Source organism: Cavia porcellus, unplaced genomic scaffold (genome assembly GCF_034190915.1).
Source record: "Cavia porcellus strain 051 isolate PalLab524CR breed Dunkin Hartley unplaced genomic scaffold, mCavPor4.1 scaffold_6, whole genome shotgun sequence".
NCBI classification, from domain to species: Eukaryota; Metazoa; Chordata; class Mammalia; order Rodentia; family Caviidae; genus Cavia; species Cavia porcellus.
In genome coordinates this window covers 45,005,107-45,025,860 of record NW_026947489.1, presented here as the reverse complement: position 1 = coordinate 45,025,860, position 20,754 = coordinate 45,005,107, and the positions used below count along the sequence as shown (strand labels likewise).

At 38.3% G+C, this 20,754-nt stretch overlaps 1 protein-coding gene across 1 annotated transcript in view; it reads left to right on the top strand.

Moving 5' to 3' along the window:
* Dgki (diacylglycerol kinase iota) overlaps window positions 1–20,754 on the top strand; it is a 466,489-nt gene that overhangs the window by 188,631 nt on the left and 257,104 nt on the right. The window contains 2 exon segments of the mRNA XM_063250554.1: window positions 7,093–7,167; window positions 8,442–8,498. Of these exon segments, the coding sequence (XP_063106624.1) occupies window positions 7,093–7,167; window positions 8,442–8,498 (132 nt within the window).

Here is a 20,754-nt window from a genome sequence, read left to right as displayed (position 1 = left end):
AAAGTTGGCCGAAGTGTAGGATTGCAGCCATCTTTGACTGTTGATTACCGAAAGACATAAGGCTAAGTATGGGAAACTCAAGTTAATCTCAGAAGAGACATGTGTCTCTAAAAAAGGGGCGCATGCTCTTAGTCACTTCTGTAATTGTATCTAAGATGTGCCTCAGAGAAGAGCCATGAAGCGGGTATTGGGACTTGGGCCTCTTCCTGTCTACTCTTTTTCTCCTTTCTAGCACCATGAGGTGAACAGATCTCTTGGGCCATACTCTGACATCATAATAACCTGTGCCATTGTTGCCCAAAGAAAGAGGGCCAGGTGACCATGGACTGAAACCTCTGAAGCAATGAGCCAAAATAAATCTTTTCCCTGTAAAGTTGATTATTTCATGAATTTTGTCATAGTAGCAGAAATCTGACTAACATAGTCACTCTTGTATCTCTGCTCTTCTTTTTCTGTTTTTATTACTCCAGTTCAGGTCACCGTCAAATCACTTACTATATGGATTATCATTGTGGTCTTTCATAAGTTACTCTCTATCAGAAACAAAGCCAATATCTCAACCTGCAAGACCTCGCACAATTTAGTTTGCCATTGATATCTGCCTTCACCCCTACCTAGGGTATTCTACTCCCTAACACTGGCACCCTGACTACTTTTCAAACATTCCAGTGTCCCCAGATCCCTAGGCTTCCCATTTGTTGTTCGATAACCTTAAAATGCTTTTACCCCAGTTATCTACATAGTTAACTCCCTAACTTGTTGTGGGTGCTGGTCAAGATGGGCCTTTTTAGTACAGGTTTTCAGGGAAAACCTGTCCCTAATCCTGATCCGCCTTATCTCCCAGTAGCCCCTTAATTTTCTCTATAGCCTATTATTATTATCTGTCTCTCACAGGAGAATATATGCTCTGTGAGATAAAAAAAAAAAAATAATGCTTTGTTCAATGCTGTGTGCTTGGTGCTGGGAACAGTGCCTGATGTGTAGTAGGCACTCATGGCTGACTGAATTAACAAATTACTCATCTAACTTCCTCTCATCTTTCCCTCTGCTTAGAGGTAGTGCTCCACACTGATACTCAACTAAATAGCTGTTTTTGTCCCTTAGCACCCAGTTTATCAAAACTTGTCATTCTTATCTCCATTTAGGGCCTGTAAGAATTCTATTCCACTCTGTTTCATGATACCACCTGACTCACCTCACCAAGTTCTTCTGTTGGGGAGGGGAGTTATTTTCCCTCACTCCACAATTATCAAAGTAAATCTCTCAAGTTTTGTTTTATTTATTAAAATTGCTATGTAATGCTATGTTCAATTATAGTATGCCTGATGATGTAGACAATTCTATTGAAAATAACAAGAGACAGCATAGTAACTACTGTAGATCATCTAGTATTGACATTTTATATCTCTCAAGTTTTTGGTTTTTTTTTTTTTTTTTTTTTTTTTTTTTGTCTTTTTCATTTTTATCGGTACCAGGGATCGAACTCACGACTGCCTGCTTGCAAGGCAGGCGCTTATGCCGCTGAGCTAAATCCCCAGTCATCTCTCAAGTTTTAATTAGCCCGCAGATACATGAGGAATCCCATGAACCGCAGTAACACAGACATCATGTTCTCGGTTCTACCTATTTAGATAAGCCCTCAGTTATCTGTAATACAGCCTGCCTGTAAGGTGTTCCAGGAAAACCTAGATGACATCTTATTTCTACTCCTAGAAACAGTTATTTATCTGCAGTGATGCCTCACCGTATTTTCCTCTGTTATCTGGAGAGTTGAATCCTCAGCTAGTATTGGGAGCATCATCCCCATTTCCTTTGGGATTGCACATGAGGAGAACACCTGTGTCGTAATGGGGTTTTGACTTCCAGTGTCTGTGTAACCACTGCTTCAAATTGGAGCTGGTTTGAGGGCATAAATGAGGAAAAAGCCCTACTCTGCCAGCCCTTTCCTCCACACCCTTCTTCTTAAAATGTCTGTGTCATACATTGTTCTTGGTGTTAGATTAAAACAGTGTTAAGAAACAGGAGAATCTCCACCTTTGTGTAACTCCATGGTTTTTGGTTCCTAGGCCTCTTGACAGTAGATTTTTGCAAGTTCTGATGGATCTGGTGGCATAGGTCTTTAGCTTCACTGCACAGCAAGTGTACACACTCCCCACATCTATGGGATGCCAAGTGCATCTGCACACAATCAGACCTCCACAATCAATTGCCAAACCTTGTGTCTAACAGCTCATGCAATTGGACACCTGTGGACACAGAAACTCTGTGCCCAAGGCAGATGTACTCAAGCCTGTCTCAAATCCTTTTTTCACTAAAGGATGACACTTAGACTCTTCTCTTGGATCATCCTTGCTACTATGTCTTCGATTTTTCAAATGTGTATGTTCTTTTGAGGTACTGAGGATTGAACACTGAGTTTTATGCATGATGGGCAAGTGCTATACCACTGAGTGAAACTCCTAGTCCTTTCTGTATTTTTTGTTGTTTTGAGACAAGATCTCATTAAGTTGGCTAGGCTATCTCAGTCTCCTGAGTAACCTGAGTTGTAGTTATGTGTTACCATACCCAACAACTGTGCACCTCTTTCTGTAGTAAGTTTAGGAATTTACTGGGAAGCTCCTGCCACATGGAAAGTAGGACATCTCACACCATTACACCTAAAGATAACAACACGAATAGGTTCAGGTATGAAGACATTATAGGAGCTTGGCGTAAGTGTTTTGGTGCACTCACTTGCAAGGATTCTACATCTATTTTTGAGCTGCTTTTGCTTTCAGATGTTCTGAGCTACCATGGGCATTACTTATTATCTAACTGTCGATGGTGAAGGGCTGCTTCATGAGGACTCAGCCCTGCCCAACTCTTTGTGTAGAGGACATGGCGCAAATGGTGCAGATGGGTGTTGACAGATGAAGGCTGCCTCCCTAGCATGGGCTGTATGCAGTCAGAGGACTGGGACCCTCCAGCACACGGCTAGTCTGATCAAGCCATCCCTCCACAGAGCTCTGAGTTCCCCCTGGGTCACATATTCCTCTGGACACGTGTATCTTTGCTCCTTGATTGGAGAGCACATGCTCCTCTGTCACGAATTTTGCAATCTTCTGAGGACCTTTCACAGGTTGTGCTGAAACTTCAGTGGCTGCCTTTCTGATGTGTCTGAAGTATTCTGAGATCTGTCGGGGGACAAACAGAGCCAATACAAGTGATGGGACACTGGACTTAGGCTCTGAAATCATGCAGATGGAACTTTTCAGATACTGTCATTCCCCATTTTCCCTAATACCAATTTACAGATTGCATGCCAGGCTCCCCAGAGAAGCAGGACTTGCCAAGTATGCTTGTCATTTCTTCTAATTCGATTTTAAATAAATCAGAGAACCTTTGTTTTCATTTATCTTGGATTATACAGCAACAGTGTTTTTGTTTATGTTGCCCACAGAAACAGTCCTGGAAAGGACACTGAATTCCTGACATTCTAAAGGCTCTGGAAGTTTCCTCCTAGCTCTTTACTAAGCATTGGCACAGCCCCATGTGCAGAGAGGAAAAGAGAGCAGCCAGCCCAGCCTGGGCTATCAGGATCCTCCCTGCTCCCTTCTCTGCAATGCTGTGGCTGAACCTGAGGACTAAGATGTCCTGGGAAGAGAAGGCTGGGAGGTGGCTGGAAGATGAGCCCACTCAAGCACCTCAGCCCTCCCTCTTCCTAGCCCATCAGACCTTCTCCAGAGTGCCTCTTGGGCTCTTCCCACATCAGGTATCCTTACTTCATATGCCCTCTGTCTCATGTTCATTGTAGCTTCCTTTCCTGTAGGGATCTGTGGAAGCGGTGATTCCCTGTCTAGGTGAGATTTCCAAGCCCTCGTTTTACTTTTATTTTGGGGCAGGCTGTGGCCTCCTAGTGCTCCTGAGCCAGGGAAACCAAGAAAAGTTTGCCAAACAGGCAGTTTCTGCTACCTTCCCCACTTTGGATGTCTGGTGATTGAGCCTGAGGAAGTGGAGAAGGGCAGCTGGGTTCTGAGGACTGAATGGCCAGTGGGCAGTATAACTCAGACTGTGTCCCTTGCTGGAAAGGAGCCTTGTGGTTCCTGTTTCTAGGGGGTCAGACTTCAGACTGTTGGGATGATAAACACTTTGGTTATCTTGGGCAGCAAGAGGCTCTAATCTTTAATAAATTACAGGCCTATGAAACTAGGTTACCCAAGTCCCTGCCCTGCCTCTGCCCTCCCTGTTTTCCTCTCCTCCTCCCTCCTCTCTCTTCCTTTTGTTTCCACTTTCTTCCCCTCCCTCCTTTTCCTTCTCCTCCTCAGCTCTCCTCTCCTTTCCTTCCTTCATCTCCCCTCCCATCTCTCCCTTGTTTTCATCTTTTTTGTTTTCCTCCCTCTGTCCCTCCCTCCCTTCTCTCCCTTTTCTTTTCCTATCATACTCTAGTAACTGCCACCATGTATTCATTGCAGCAGCTTAAATCATGTCTTTCTCAAAGGAATTGAAAATAGATTTTATGATATCACATATAGATCAGGAAAAGCAGCTGAGGGTTGCAGCTGAACAGAATGGGATTAGATATGAAGCCCATTACTGACACTGTTTCCCTGTGTCTTCTGTCCCTGCAAGCCTCAGCCCCAGGGCCCTAGGGCTGTGGCAGTTTCACTTCTGTGCTGGGTGGGAGCTGCACCAGGGGTCTGTATTTGGGGAATAATGCAGAGTCAAGCACAGCCTTGAGTGTATTTTCTCTTCTATCCCAGGTGGCTCAAGGAGGTGCTGATCATGTATTTATTAGATCGAAGTGATACGATCAATATGGTCGATATTACATTCCACCTTGTTTTAGTCTTTGCAAAGATGCCCCCTACAGCGATTAATGGGTTTCTTTGAATATCAGCACTGATTAAATCAGAGAATGCTTGTTAAGGGTGCTAAGATGATTTTTCTTGCTATTTAAAGTAATAAGCCCAAATAAATTCACTGATGAAAGCTAACTGGTAAAGTTTTATAATTTTAATTGTTAAACAAAACACATTTATTGTCTCAAGTAATGTTTCTTTAAAAAATTATATCTTTGTGCTCGGTTCTATAACAACTGTGTGCCATTATGAAGAGTAACAACTATATTGAATAATTTGTTAATGGATTTAAGTCATCACTTTCCATAGTAGATTATGTAATGGTTATTTAGGAAAAAAGAAATATTTCCCAGGGCTTAAACGATCTAGATCCTTGTATACTGCATACTGTATTTCCTGTATTTGACTTAAACTTTCAAAATAAAGATTGTAACATAATTATACACAAAACTTCATTATGTTTTGGGAAGTTGCTGCCCAAAAGGTTATTACCCAACTACTTCAAATAGCTTCCCCCCATTCAAACCTACTCATAAACCAGTAAGTCAGCAGTAAAGATTTTGGACCCACTGAGAGTTTGCATCAATTGAAGAACTAAAATCCATGCTCATAATTAGAAAATAAAAAGCCCTCAGGCCTTCAATCAGAACTTATTCACTTAATGTATGTTATTATAAACCTTAATTATCTGATTTTCAGACTCACAGTTGTATAGAAACTGTCATTTAGGAGGATGGAGGGAATAAAAGACAGGAACAGTGATTTCAAAGGAGCTTCAGTAGGGCAGAAAGACAGGAACAGCAAAAGGACTTGTCTATGTAGAACAATGTGTTATGCAGTGTTTATGAAGGAAAATTCAGATTATGGTCTGTGTATTCTGCCCAAGAGGCACAGAACCTTGCAATATATCTTAAGGGGATCTTTTAAAATTTAGTACTATTTAATTAAAGTTAGTTTTCTTACAGCCTTTTATGTCATATGTTGACATCATAGAACATTACACTTGAATTACTTTTTTTTTTTTTTTTTTGTACTGGGGATTGAACTCAGGACCACAAGCTTGCAAGGCAGGCACTTATGCTGCTGAGCTAAATCCTTGGCCCAACTTGAATTATTCTTGATCAATGATCTTTGCATGTCATCCCAAAAAGCTAAGAGATAATACATCTTACCCCATTGGCTCCCAAAATCATGTAGCTCATATCCTTTGTTCAGAAAAGACTTTGACTCAGAATTTTGGTAGGGAATACAAAGCGTGGAAAAACTCTTCTGGTTGCAAGGGTGAGCAGGCTGCCTGAGCATCTGCAGGGTTCCATGTTCCCCTCCTAGCCTGTTCTTAAAAGCCTCCAGAATCCCTGCAGCTCCAGTGCATGCAGAGCCTAATGGTGGACACAGAGCCAGGTAGAGCTGGGAGTCGCTGATAAGGAAAGATGCTTTTTAGGCACTGTTAAGTCCTAGCCCACATACAGCTACCCACACCTTGGTTACTTTCTTCTGCTTTGTGAAGTCTTGCAGGGATGTTGCAGCAGGTGAGAAATGTTGTAGAATAAACTGCAGTTCCCTTACCACTAGCATAACTCTGATGAGCGACATGACTCAAATACTCCATACACTTTCTGCAGGTGGTGCTTGCAGGCCGTGATCCAACCAGCATATCCATAGGAATCAGGAGAGCACCAGGCAGGATATGTCAATGATGACAGTTTGCAAAGTAGAATTTTATTATTTTTGCCACTTCTAATTACTACCTCTACTACTGTTCTTTGTTCTAGTTGTGCGTTTTACCCCACCTCTTGAAATGCAGTCTGTCTGGAAGCATAGAAAGGATGCTTGGTTTGAAGGCAGACCTAAGTAAACATGTTGACATGTTAACTACTTAAGTGAAAATGTAAAATATGTGTGAAAAGAAGAGGATAACAGTGATACCACTGTTATATCATAAAACTTAGAAGTACCATAGCACAATAAAGAGCTTAGTTTATGCTGTGTGCTCAGTATGTAGCCGCTAGGATTATTGTCACAGTCAGAGAGATGTTCCTAGGCCAGTGGAAACTGTGTAGCTATGGAATTGCTTGGTGAGTCAAGATGATTGGTGACGTGTCACATTAGTGTTTAAGATGAAGTTTTACATTTGCTTAGTAATAGAAATAATTTCAGTGTTTGCTTTACTTCTGTATGTTCCTTTGGATGCTCTAGAAGTTCCCAGAATGGAGTGTTAACATTTCTTTCATGTATTTTGACTTGTGCGTTGTAGAAATCCGCTCTCAGGAGGAAGTGTGCAGTTTGTAAAATCGTGGTCCACACTGCCTGCATCGAGCAGCTAGAAAAGGTAAGAGGGCGCCACCTGCTGCTGCTCATATTTATTGCAAGCTGGTCTCTAGTTACATATGGATGGCCGGTGTCCAGTTCTACTTCCATTTTTTTTAGTGTCCCTTTAAAAACCTAGAAGTGGAACAAGATTACCAGATTAATAATTAAAAAAACAATGATTATGGGTCATTTAATCTGTTGTTTGCTGAAGCATTACTAGATATCATTTAGTTTGATTCCTGTGGAAAATAATGAAACTAGAGGGAAGAGCCTGGTTTGCACTAATTCTCTTCCAGTATAATCTCTGCTTCAGAACAAAATGTTTCGTTAAGAAAACAGTTGCAGCAGCTTTGATCTCAAGATAATAGTTTACATGTCTTTTCACTTCTTCTTTAAGTGGCTGCAAAGGAGAGAGCAGAACCCTAAAGCAGCCCTCAGTCTCTTATGTGGCTTCCTATGCAGTGTCTGTGCTGGAAGTGACTCCTCAGGGTGCCTGGGCCCAGAAGACATGGGTTCTGCAGTGTACATTTCCTTATTGTGTAGGACAAAGGAAAGACTCCTCTAGACAGCCTGTGGTCCTCTGTCTCATACCTCCTACTTCAGTGCCACATGTAATTCTCTTTGCAAAGTCTAGAATCTTGAGCTGCCATGCATGAATGTGCTGAAACATTTTAATTCCATGACCTTTAGTTTATTTTCTCATTCATGTCTTTTCCCTGACACATTGCAGCTGTTGTACACTAATATCTTGTGACCGTGCTACTCAAATTTAACTCACTGTTTTTTATCGCAACCCCACTCATTCATCTTCTCTCTCATTGTATGCTTGTTTAATTTTATCCAGCATTAGAGGATTGCAGATTACCAACCAGGAGCCCTTCCTTTCTAAAGGGCAGGGTTGAATCCTTAACAGAGAATAATTTTGGCTAATTTGAATAATTCTCACAATAGTTAAAATTTTTCAAGTTTATATTTTCTACTTTTAAAATCTTAAACCCAGCTGGGTGATTTCAGCTATCATACATTTTTCTCTGAATCTGTCTTACCTTGGTTTCTCTAAATGTTAGTCTAAAAGCATTATTACTTACAGATACTTTGATTTCATCACTAAGAATGAAGGGATTTGGATTTAGGCATGAAATCACTTGACCTCTCTGTGGACTAAGAATAGAGTTAGTTTGTTATTCTTTGGGTATTACTGTCTCAGTACCTATTACTACTGATTTTTTCAAATGATTCAACCTAATCTGATGCTTATTCCTAACGTAATGTATTTTTATTTTTATATGACAGATTAATTTCAGATGTAAGCCAACATTTCGGGAAGGGGGCTCGAGATCACCAAGAGAAGTGAGTATTTCTGGACTGCTTTAGATACCACTTTGGATTCCTGTGGATTCAATGGGTTAATAGATATTCACTATTCACTGGGGTTTAAGAAATACATTCTATGTTCTTCCATTCCACATCAATTTCTTGTTGAGAAATCAGTCAATACAGTCAATGCCATCTCCAGGTGTCTGCAGTGTTGCTTCATAGCACTCTGTTCTGCTCATGGAATAACTGTGAGCCAAGTTCTTACTGAATGAACCAGACAATGGGGGAGGAACAGAAATCAAGAAGTAAGTAAACAATAGCCTCTATTTGGTTTTTTGGGTTAATTTTCATTGCAGTTTCTCACTTTTGAGTGTGAGTCAACTATTCAGAAAGCATCATAATTACTGCTTATTCAATACGAATGCTAGAGTTGGACTATCCTTTCTTAAAACCAGTCCTAATCCCCTGTGAACTTGGACATCTCATCAAATCTAAGTAACAGAGTTTTCATACGTTAAATAAACAAATAGGTCAATAGATAGAATCACATTTAGTATTCAATCCCTGACCTTACAGCCTAGTTATGAGGATAAACAAGTTGGAAACGGGAGTTCAGAGCAGTTAGTGCCATTTTTATGGTAGCAGAGGGTTTGGGGGAGGAGATGGAACTTAAACATATTTGTTTGTTCAGCTTTTATTTAGAGGAGACACCAAGCATAATTCTTGGTAGTTGTGGAGAAAGTGAGAGTGGTTGTCAGGCCTTCTGCATTGTTCTCTGGAGTCTAGTTCTAGGCAGAATTACAGTCCACAGTCAGCAAGACAGAAGCTTATCAGGGCAGATCTCAGCCTTCTTAGAGTGTGTGTAGTTTTCCTGTCTGGGTGTTTCCCATTGTGCTCTCCACGTTACCGTCTTACATGGAGTGCTCCTTCAGAGAAAGTCTGGTGAGTACTTTTTGATTAGTGTACTTTCTCCACTCCATTTACATCCCCAGTGAGATGAGTTCCAGTTCCACTTACAGATTTACTCTTTGGAAAACTTTCCAGCTATTGTATGCCTCAAAGCAGCTCCTTATAGTTGTGAACAGGAATGAGGAGAAGGGTTAAGAAGCCTTAAACAGAACTGAAGGAGCAAACAGGCAGGAGTGAGAGATCCTGGTGAGTAAAGAGTGTGGTCATTGAGACAAGAATGGGATAGACCCTGAAGGTCTTTGGGGGCCATGCTGCAGGTTGAGTGTTTTATCATCAGGGAAACTGGGAAGGGGCATTCAGCTGTTTTGAGGAAAATGTACTATGCTGAATGCAGTGTAGAGAGAATACCCTGAAGTTCTGGAATAGTACTGTTGGAGGTATGGAGACAATTGAAAAGGTGGTATCAGTCAGCTAGGTGCACAAGAATGGTGACTTGAACCAAGAGTAACATGGGTGGTAGATGCAAGTTTGAAGAAAATAAAATTGGTAAGATGTAGTGATTGAGGGGAATTTGGGGTATGAAGTAGAAGATCCCAGAATAAACTAACTTTCTGCCTTGGAGAATCCTTTTAGTGTTGGCAAAGGAGTTTATATGAGGATGGGGTGAGGAGATGCTGAGTTCAGTTGTACAGTTATCAGGTTTGAGGTGACCTGCGGGCCCTTTGTCCCAGTTAAAGATGCTGAATAGAAAGCATGGTGGGAATGTGAGTTTGCAGGTTATGGGGCAGGGGAGAGCCAGAGTTAAGATTTTGCTAATTATCAGCAAATGTAGATAGTATGTAAATATAGATAGTATGCAAATATAGCCAGTTTAGATAGTAAGGAAAGCTGTGAGATACTTGAATCTGTAGACTAGATGTCTATAGACTAGATGTCTTAAGTACTGAGAAAATCACATACATGTTAAAGATAGTAAATAACAGGCTTGGGGCAGTGGAGCAACTTTGTAGTCTGAGCTACTCAGGAGACTGAGGGAGGAAGACCCTTTGAGTCCGGGAGTTTCAGGTCAGCCTGGGCAGTATGCAAGTGCTTAACTAAAATAAATAAAAAAATTTAAAAGACACTGTGAAAAAGAATAATCTCATTGTTACTGATGAATTCAAGAGAATTGAAAGAAAACATGGAAAGACCTTAGGATGGAGTCAGAAGTTGTGAAAAAGGTACTTACTGTATCCATCCACTGGATTCTCCTGGTGTTTGTGGGCATGACTGACTACTTTGCAGGTGTCCCCAGTGCTACCCCACAGTGCCCTGGAGTCATGGCCACAAGATTCCTCAGTGGTAGCTCAAAAAAAGGTGTTATTTAGGAAAAGAGAAGGGTTAGTGTTGTGTTCTTACGATGGCGTTTATAGATTTATCGCTGAGAGGTCACTGTCTACCTTTCATTCTGTATCCTTCAGTTTCAGTTCCCGTCTTACTAGATAATGAAATTTGGGGGAATTCCCTTAGGTACTTTGCTTTTCTTCCTTGAAACTGGTCCTTCCACATGAGTTTTATACATCTTGTCTTCAACAATGTAATATTCTTTCTTTTTCTGTATTTTCAAAATTCTCGCTCCACTCCATCTGGATTGCATTCATCAGCATAAGCACACTGTATTAGTTTCTATCTTTTTTTTTATTTAAAGAGAAAAACAAAACAAGACAAAGCAAGACAGTAAAAGGCTACAAGTAATACAGAATTTCAAGAGAAAAAATATACAGTAAGAATTCACTAATAAATAGATTACATATTGTCATCTCAGAAACAGTTGTCCAGGTTACAAAATTAAAGCATACAAAGTGGACATTAATACAGTGAGATTGCAGACAGTTCTGTTCAGTGATCCAACAAAAACTCAGTAATGTGGTTTTCTATCCTACACTCTTAAATACTCTTGCAGTTATATCCTTTAGATCACTTTCTTTCCTCCCTATTTTACGCTGACAATCACACATTTTGGGTTCCATTACTCCCACAGTTCTTATAACTTTTTCCTTAAAGAGGAAAAGAAAAAAAATATATAAAACAAGAAACAAGACAGAACAGAACAACAAAAAAAAAAACACCCCAATGTGACAAAGCAAAACAGAGTCAGAACAGGAGGATGGACATAGTATATAATGCTAAAAAAGATTACTAGGTGATCAATAATGGTTACCATTATGCCTCTTGTTATCCTACAAAGAGGTGCCCTATATCAGCTGGTATAAAATAATTGAACAAAATAGTACAGAATAAGACCAGTAAAACCCACATTGGAGACCTTGCAGGACTCCCAAAGAAGATAATAGTCAAACCATAATGGGCATCATAGAGTATCTGGTTCCTTCAGAGTGGTTGCCTATACCCTCAAATTTGATACTATTAAACAAAACAGAATATAATAAAATCACTCAGAACAAGATGTGGAGAACCATACAAGGGTTCAAATCAGGTTAATAGGAAAACAAAAAAGTTACTATAATATATCCTGCTATTTTTAATTTAGTTTTCCCTTAATTAAAAGATACTAAGAAATAAATTAATTTTTTAAAAAAAGGGGGTGGGGAGATAGAGATAAAAAAAGAGCATATCAATAGCACAACACAGGTCAGAACTGAACAATTTAAGCATCATTGTGTTTCACCACCAGATAGCCTGACAGTAATAGTAGTTACCATAGTATCTCTCCTGGAAATATTTGAGTCTAACTTCATATACTCTAGCATCAAACTTATCAAGACAGTGTGAAACCATTCAAGAGAATAAAAGTATTGCAGGGTATTTAGAACCAGCTAACAGAAACCGAACTTTGGTTTCTATGTGATCTCTTTACCTATAAAATTTTTTGCTTATGGGGGCTGGGGATTTAGCTCAGCGGCGTAAGCACCTGCCTTGCAAGCAGGCGGTCGTGAGTTCGATCCCTGGTACTGATAAAAATGAAAAAGCCAAAAAAAAAATTAAAAAAAAATGTTGCTTATATTATTGCATACATTAAAATATAATAAGATACAACATGTTAAAACTAATGGAAACAGATGAACAACTTCAAAACAGGATGATATTAAATCAGCACTAGCTATTACGCTGTCTTATTTCTTCAAAATAGCTATTCGTAGTAACGCAGACAATAATATAAAACAATCCAGATTAAAACCATTCCAATTAATGAGTGAAAATGTTATATGGCTTCAAACCAGTGTGACTGGGGACCATGATTACCACGTACTTTTATGTATTCTTATCATTACTTACGCTAGGGAAACAATTCGGTATTTATACCTGTGAGTTTGATTTATTTCACTTATGAGTATGGTCTCAAGGTGTGTCCATTTATTTATAAATGTCTCAATGTGATCATTCTTTATAGCTGAGTAGTACTCCATTGTATAAAAATACCACAACTTTTTTATCCATTCCTCAGTTGATGGACACTTAGGTTGTTTCCAAGATTTGGCTATTACAAATTGTGCTGCTATAAACATGGGTGCACATATATCAATGTGGTATGATGCTTTCAGCTCTTCTGGGGATATGTCTAGAAGTGGAATAGCTGGGTCAAGTGGGGCTTCCAGTCCCAGCTTTCTGAGAAATCTCCAGACTGACCTCCACAATGGTTGCACTAGTCTACACTCCCACCAACAGTGCAGAAGAGTTCCTTTTTCCCCCGCAGCCTCTCCAGCATTTGTTGTTGGTGGTTTTCTTGATCTTGGCCATGCTTTCAGGAGTGAGATGAAATCTCAGTGTGGTTTTAATTTGCATTTCTCTAATGACTAATGATGATAAACATTTTTTCATATATTTATTTGCCATTTGTATTTTTTCATCTGAAAATTTTTTATTCATCTCAGATGCCCATTTTTGGATGGGGTCTGATTTTTTAAAATTCTTTATATGTTTTAGACAGAAGTCCTTTGTCTGAGAGGCAGTTCACTAAGATTTTTTCCCAGTTTGTGGGTTTTCTTTTCACTATGTTAGAGATTTCTTTTGACGTGCAGAAACTTTTTAATAATTTGGGATCCCAGTTACTGACTCCAGGAAGTATTTCCTGTGCGGTTTGAGTCTTGTTCATGAATTCTCTACCTACCCCTATGTCTTCAAGGTTTTTACCCAATTTGTCTTCCAATAAATTTAGAGTTTCTGTTTTAATATTTAGATCTTTGATCCATTTAGATTTTATTTTAGTGTATGATGATAGGCATGGGTCTGGTTTTAGTTTTCGGCATATGGAGAGCCAGTTTTTCCAACACCATTTATTAAAGAGACTGTCATTCTTCCAGTGAACATGTTTGGCCCCTTTATCAAAGATAAGGTGTTTGAGTGTGTTTGTATCTTCTAATCTTTTCCACTGATCTTCGGCTCTCTTTTGGTTCCAGTACCATGTTGATTTAACTATAGATGCTTTGTAGTATAACTTCAAGTCAGGGATTGTGAGACCTCCTGCCTTGCCTTTGCTGCTTAGAACTGTCTTTGCTATTCTAGGTCTCTTCTCACTCCAGATGAATTTTAGGAGTGATTTCTCGAGATCTATGAGGTATTTTGATGGTATTTTTATTGGGATTGCATTGAATGTATATAAGTTTTGGGAGGATGGCCATTTTCACAATATTTATTCTTCCTATCCATGAGCAAGGGATGGCTTTCCATTTTCTGAGATCATCTTCAGTTTCATTTTTCAGTGTATTATAATTTTCTCTGTATAGGTCTTTCACTTCTTTCTTGAGAATACTTCCTAAATATTTCATTTTTTTTGTTGCTAGTGTGAAGGGTGTGACTTCTCTTATTTCTCTCTGTGTGATTTTGTTGTTAGTGTATAGGAATGCTATTGATTTTTGAGTATTTATTTTGTATCCAGCTACATTGCTGAATTTATTTATTTATTATATCTAGGAGTCTTTCTCTGGAGTTTTGGGGGTCTTCTATGTAGAGTATCATATCATCTGCAGATAGTGATAATATAACTTCTTGTTTTGCTATCTTTATGCCTTTTATTTCTCTCTCTTGTCTAATTGCCCTGGGTAGAATTTCCAGTACCATATTAAATAGGAGTGGTGACAGGGGAAATCCTTGTCTTGTGCCTGATTTTAAAGTAAAAGCCTTCGATTTTTGGCCATTTAGTATGATACTGGCTGTTGGTTTGTTTATTATGTTGAGGTAAAGACCGTCTATTCCAATTTTCTGCAAGGTTCTTATCATAAATGAATGTTGTACTTTGTCAAAAGCTTTTTCTGCATCTGTAGACATGATCATGTGATTCTTTTGACTCTATTGATATGGTAGATTACATTTATTGATTTACATATGTTGAACCATCCCTGCATACCTGGGATGAATCCTACTTGGTCATGGTGTATAATCTTCTTGATGATTTGCTGCATCCTATTTGCTAATATTTTATTGAGGATTTTTGCATCTGTGTTCATTAGGGAGATTGGTCTGTAGTTCTCTTTTTCAGTTGGGTCTTTCTCAGGTTTTGGTACTAGAGTAATATTTGCTTCCAGGAATGACTTGGGAAGGACTGCTTCCCTTTCAATTTCATTGAAGAGTTTGAGAAGTGTCAGCTTTAGGTCTTCTTTGTCTTTCTTGTAGAATTCTGCAGTGAATCCGTCTGGGCCTGGGCTCTTCTTTGTACATAAGGACTTAATTACGTTTTCGATTTCATTAATAGAAATTGGGTTATTCAGCAGTTTTACATCTTCTTGATCTAGCTTTGGTACTTCATATGTTTCTAGGAATCTATCTATTTCTTCTGTGTTATCAAACCTTTGAGAGTAGAGGTTTTTGAAATAGGTGTTGATGATCTTCTGTATTTCTGTTGGGTCTGTAGTGATTTCACCTTTTTCATTCCTTATTGCATGAATTTGAGGTTTTTCTTCCCTTTTTAAAATAAGATTGGCTAGTGACTTATCAATTTTGTGTATTCTTTCAAAGAACCAACTCTTTGATTCATTGATTTTTTGGATTGTTTTCTTAGTCTCTATTACATTGATTTCTGTTGTGCTTTTTATAATTTCCTCTCTTCTTTTGGTTTTGGGCTTGACTTGCTCTTCTTTTTGTAGCTGTTTGAGGTGTAGCATCAAGTTATTTATTTGTATTCGTTCTGTTTTCCTGATGTGGGAACTCAGTGCAATAAATTTTCCTCTGAGGACAGCTTTCATTGGATCCCACAGATTCTGGTAAGTTGTATTTGTGTTTTCATTTGTTTGTAGGTATTGTTTAATTTCTTCTGTGACCCACTGATTACTCAAGAGTGTGTTATTCAGTTTCCATGTGTTTGTGGGATTTTTGCAGTATTTTTATCATTAATTTCTAATTTCATAGCGTTATGATCCGATAACATGCAAGGGATTTCAAGTCTTTTGCATTTATTTAAATATGTTTTGTGAGTTAACATATGGTCTGTTTTAGAGAATGACCCATGTACTGCTGAGAAGAATGTGTATTCTGTTGTTGTTGGGCGGAATACGCTGTATAGGTCTATCAGTTCCATTTGTTCACAGGTGTGATTCAGTTCTGTTATTTCTTTGCTGATTTTCTGTCTGGTTGATCTGTCCATTGGTGTCAATGCTGTGTTGAAATCACTTGTTATAATCGTATTACTGCTAATTTGGTTTTTCGTTTCTGATATTGCTTGTTTTATATAACTAGGTGCTCTGAAATTTGGTGCATATATATTTAAGATAGTTATCTCTTCCTCTTGAAGTTTTCCCTTAACCAGTATGTAGTGACCTTCTTTATCTCTTCTGATCATTATTGGTTTGAAGTTCACATTGTCTGCAAACAGAATAGCTACCCCTGCTTTTTTTTTGGATTCCTGTTGCATGGAGTATTGTTTTCCATCGTTTGATTTTCAGTCTGTGAGTATCCCTTTGGGTTAGATGAGTTTCTTGTAGACAGCATATGGTTGGATTTTGTTTCTTGATCCATTCTGCCAGTCTATTTCTTTTAATTGGTGCATTGAGACCATTTAGGTTATAACTGTTTTGTATTGGTTTATTATGACATGACAACGGCTGACATATCTGCTGTTGCATCTTTATCTTTCTGTTCTGCTTAATTGTCTGCTTTGTTTAGTGGTTTTTTCCTAAGTGTATCTAAGCTGTCTTTCAGTATTCTTTGCAGGATTGGCTTGGTGATCATGAAGTTCTTCAGTTGTTCTTTGTCGTGGAAATATCTTATTTCTCCATCGATTTTGAAGGACAGTTGTGCAGAGTACATCTGTCTAGGTTGGAAATCATTTTCCTTTAGGATCTGAAATACTTCACTCCATGCTCTTCTTGCCTTTATTTTTTATGTTAAGAAGTCTGCTGTGATTCTGATAGGTTTTCCTTTATAGATTATCTGTCTTTTCTCTCTGACAGCTTTTAATATTCTATTCTTGTGTTGGGTTTCTGGGATGCTGATTATTATATGTCTGTGTGTAGTTTTATTTTGGCTCTGGTTATTTAGAGTTCTATATGCTTCATTGATCCTGATATCAGTTTCCAATTTCATGTTTGGGAGATTTTCAGCTATTACTTCTCTAAATATCCTCTTGACATCCTTTATATTGTCTCCTTCTTTTTCATTTATCCCTATCAACCTTATGTTGTTTATCTTTGCGTCATCTTGTATGTGTTGAATTGATTTCTTGTTATTTTTATTCGTCTTTTTTTTTTGTCTTTTTCACTTTTTCACTTTTTATCGGTACCAGGGATCGAACTCACGACCGCCTGCTTGCAAGGCAGGCACTTATGCCGCTGAGCTAAATCCCCAGCCCCTGATTTCTTGTTATCTTTAAAAGTTCTTTTCTTTCCTGTTCACTGGCTGCAATCTTGTCGTCAAGGTCCAAAATTTTATCTTTGCATTTATTGAGGCAGTTTTTACAACTTTCAATGGAATTTTTGATTTCCTGTATATCTCTTTGCATGTTTTATATATTCTTTTTGTTTCTTATATTGTTTATCCAGGGATTCTATCTTTTTGTTTAGTTCCTCCAGTTTTTTAACTCTGTCGTCTTTAGATATGTTCAGCATCTCCTTCATTTCTTTTATCATTTCTTCTTTTACCTGAGAGATTATTTTTAGTTTGAATTCCTTTAAAGCTTCTTGGAGTTGCTTCTTTATTTCAGTTACTATTATTTCAGGTATTTCAGGTATATGGCACGTATTTTCTTCTATGTACATGGCTACTAGGCTTTCTTGGGATGGGCTGGATGTTTGAGATTGCATTTTGGTCCTTCGTTTTGTCATTTTCCTATATTTCCGTGTTTAAATGTTGTTCCAGAATTTCCCCTGGTTGTGTTGGAAATTGTCTCTTATGACGTGGGCTCTTGGGACTCCTCTGGTAGTGTAGCTCCCTCCTTTGGCAGCGGAGCCCCTCCTTAGCAGGACTGCTCCCTCCTCCAGGCAGTGGCAGTAGTGCTGGTGCTCTCCAGGTCAAAAGAAGGTCTCAGAGGAGGCCGGAGCAGGTTCCAGCAGCTCAGCCCAGCTCTCTCCTTCCCACTGGCAGCTGTGAGGTACTTCTCCAGCTGGAGAGGCTGCAGGCAGGGCTGAGAGGACTCCCTTAGCTAGGCTGTTGTCTCTCCTTCCCGCCTGCCCCTGTGTTGCTCTCCTCCGATTGTAGAGGCTGCAGGTGGGGCTGAGCGGATTCCCTCAGCTTGGCTGTTGTCTCTCCTTCCCGCTGGCCCCTGTGGTGCACTTCTCTGGCTGGAGAGCTATTAGTTTCTATCTTAGAAAAATAAACTGTGCTTAACTGTGCTGTTTGAATTCTCAGTTTTGTGTTCACTGCCATGCTTCCAAGAAATGTTATCTGCTTGTTATTTTTAGCATGTCATCTTCTAATGCTTTTAACCTATTTTAAGCTAGTTTCTACTCTGTTCATTCACTAAGATTGCTTTTTTATTGTAACAGCCGATCTTTAACATGCTAAACTCATCAAATATTTTGTCTTCTTAGTTTCAGAAACATCCAAAATGTTAATATTTCATTCTCTTGACTGTTGTTGTCATTCTTGCCTGCTTTTCCCATTGTTGGAAAGCCTTTTCTGCCTTTTCTCACCGCCCGTCCTCCAATCTTTACATAACCTGCTGGGTTGTCTTTTTTTCTGCCCATTCTTGTTGAAAGAGCTGACATCTCCTGACTGTACATTTCCATTCTGTGTTTTTGAAGTTCCATTTGACACATCCTTTGAATGTATCATGGCCATCTCAAGGATAATGCATAAAAAAGAAACTTTCATAAAAACTACTTTTTCCTCATGCTTTTGCACCTTATAAAAAATGAGTGACCCACTTGAAACAACTGAGGATCATACTGATTGCTACTCTCATCTTCTCAGTACCTCCAATTTGTTTGCCAGTCTTGTCAATTTTATTTGTAAAATGTTTTTCATAATTTATCCATTTATCTCAATTTCTGCTGTCAGCAGCTTAAACTAAGGTACTGCGATTTTGTGCCTTTGACTACTAAAGCATGTTCTCCATAATTTTTAGTTTCTCCTTCCAACTTACCCATGAATTAAGGGTATTTGAAAATTATGATAGGTGTTTATAATTAATATAAATATTGAGTGTAAGCCCTGACATAATGTATCACTGATTTTTAAAACTCAAAAGATAGTCTTTTCCTTACTCAAGTGTGAATAATTCAGAAATTATTGATGAACAATGGAAAGATATTGGGATGTTCAAAGCCCGACTTTGCTATGTTAACAACTGTATTAACACTCACGTTTGGAGTATAAGAATTCCAAATGTAATATTAGTTCAGCAATTTAGGAGCAATATGTGTTAGTCAGAAGAACAGAGTAAAAATCCTAGTTTCAGTCCAAAAAGTTAGGCGCTCTGAAAAATGACCAAAAGAAGAAGTGTGAAAAATCTAATTTCAGTCCAATAATGTAAGAGCCATGAATAAAGATCAAAAGAAAGCAGTGTGTCAAATTAAATTGCTTATGGATAAGGATTAGAAAACAATATCAGCCTATGGTGATACTTTTCTTTTCCTTGTTAATGAAGGCAGTTGATGATCCTCACTCCCTCAGATGAAAGCCACATGATTTAATTGTGAAAGAAATAAGATTTCCATCAGCCCACCATACATTTATTGTGTATTTACTTTGTTTAAACTGTGTGTTTAAGCTTATTTTATTTCTTTTTATCAGAATATGTTTGTAATATGTGATAGTTACAATCATCTCGGGCAATTGATACATATACATATTGCATGATCATATTATGTTTAAACCACAGTAAAATAAATTCATTAGACCAAATAAGAATTCTGAATGAAAAAAAAAAAAAAAGAATTCTGAATGGAAAGGTGCTTGACATCTCCATAGCTAAAATTATAGACTATCCATTATATAGTTACTAAGTTTACTGAGTCTCTAACTTTCTTCAGTAATAGTATTTACCTGTGCCTTAGTTTTACTGGCTTTCTGCTTAGATTTTAGAAAAAATAATATTAAAGATGTTTAATGACTATTAGCTATATATGTTAACAGTTAAACAAAAAAATTAATTTCCCAAGTAAGCTAAATTACCTGGTACTATAAATCTGCTTGCCAAATGACATATGTCACAGTACAAATGATTAATTTAGTCATCTAGTTTCTAAATAATTGTTGCTTTGTGAAAATTGTTGGTTTAGTTTTTTGAGTAGACCTGTCACTAGCTAAATGATTCCATGAGTCAGCCATGATTTCTCACAGATAATTGCATCCAATTCTTCCTGTATTTTCCTTCTTCAATTGGTAGTCACTAGGTGATTTATGATCCCAATAAGCACAGATTTTTTTCATTGATATTGTTCATTTTTCTTTAGTTTCTTCTAAGAGCAAGTGTATTAAATTTTTCTCTCCTTTCTAATTATTGTCTGACATTTTTTCTTACTCAGTATTTTCACTCCTGTCATTGGAATCCTTTTATTAGTGTATCTTGTTGAAGTAGGTCAAGTGAGCTTTTTCAGAGCAGAGAAGAAGCATTAGGGACATGCTGAAGGGACATGGGGTATTGCTTTTAAGTGACTTTCTGTGTTGCAGTTCCCTCATCATTTAAATGAAGGCGATAATGCTAGTTAGAGTCAAACTCTCTGCAGAGCTACCCCATGATACTTTTTTTTTTTTTTTTTTTTTTTTTTTTTTTTTGAGACAAAGTCTTGCTAAATCACTGAGTTGCTCAGGCTGGGCTCAAACCTTCAGGCTTCTTGCTTCAGCCTCCCAGTGCTGGAATTATAGGAAGGCACCACCATGTCTGGCTGAGATGCCTTACAATAATGTGAATTATGATGCTTTACAGTTGGCAATTTGCTGCTGTTCTCTGAACCCTAATTCTTAAGAAAGCACTGAGTGAAGTCCTTATTACTGGAGTGGTTCACCAGTA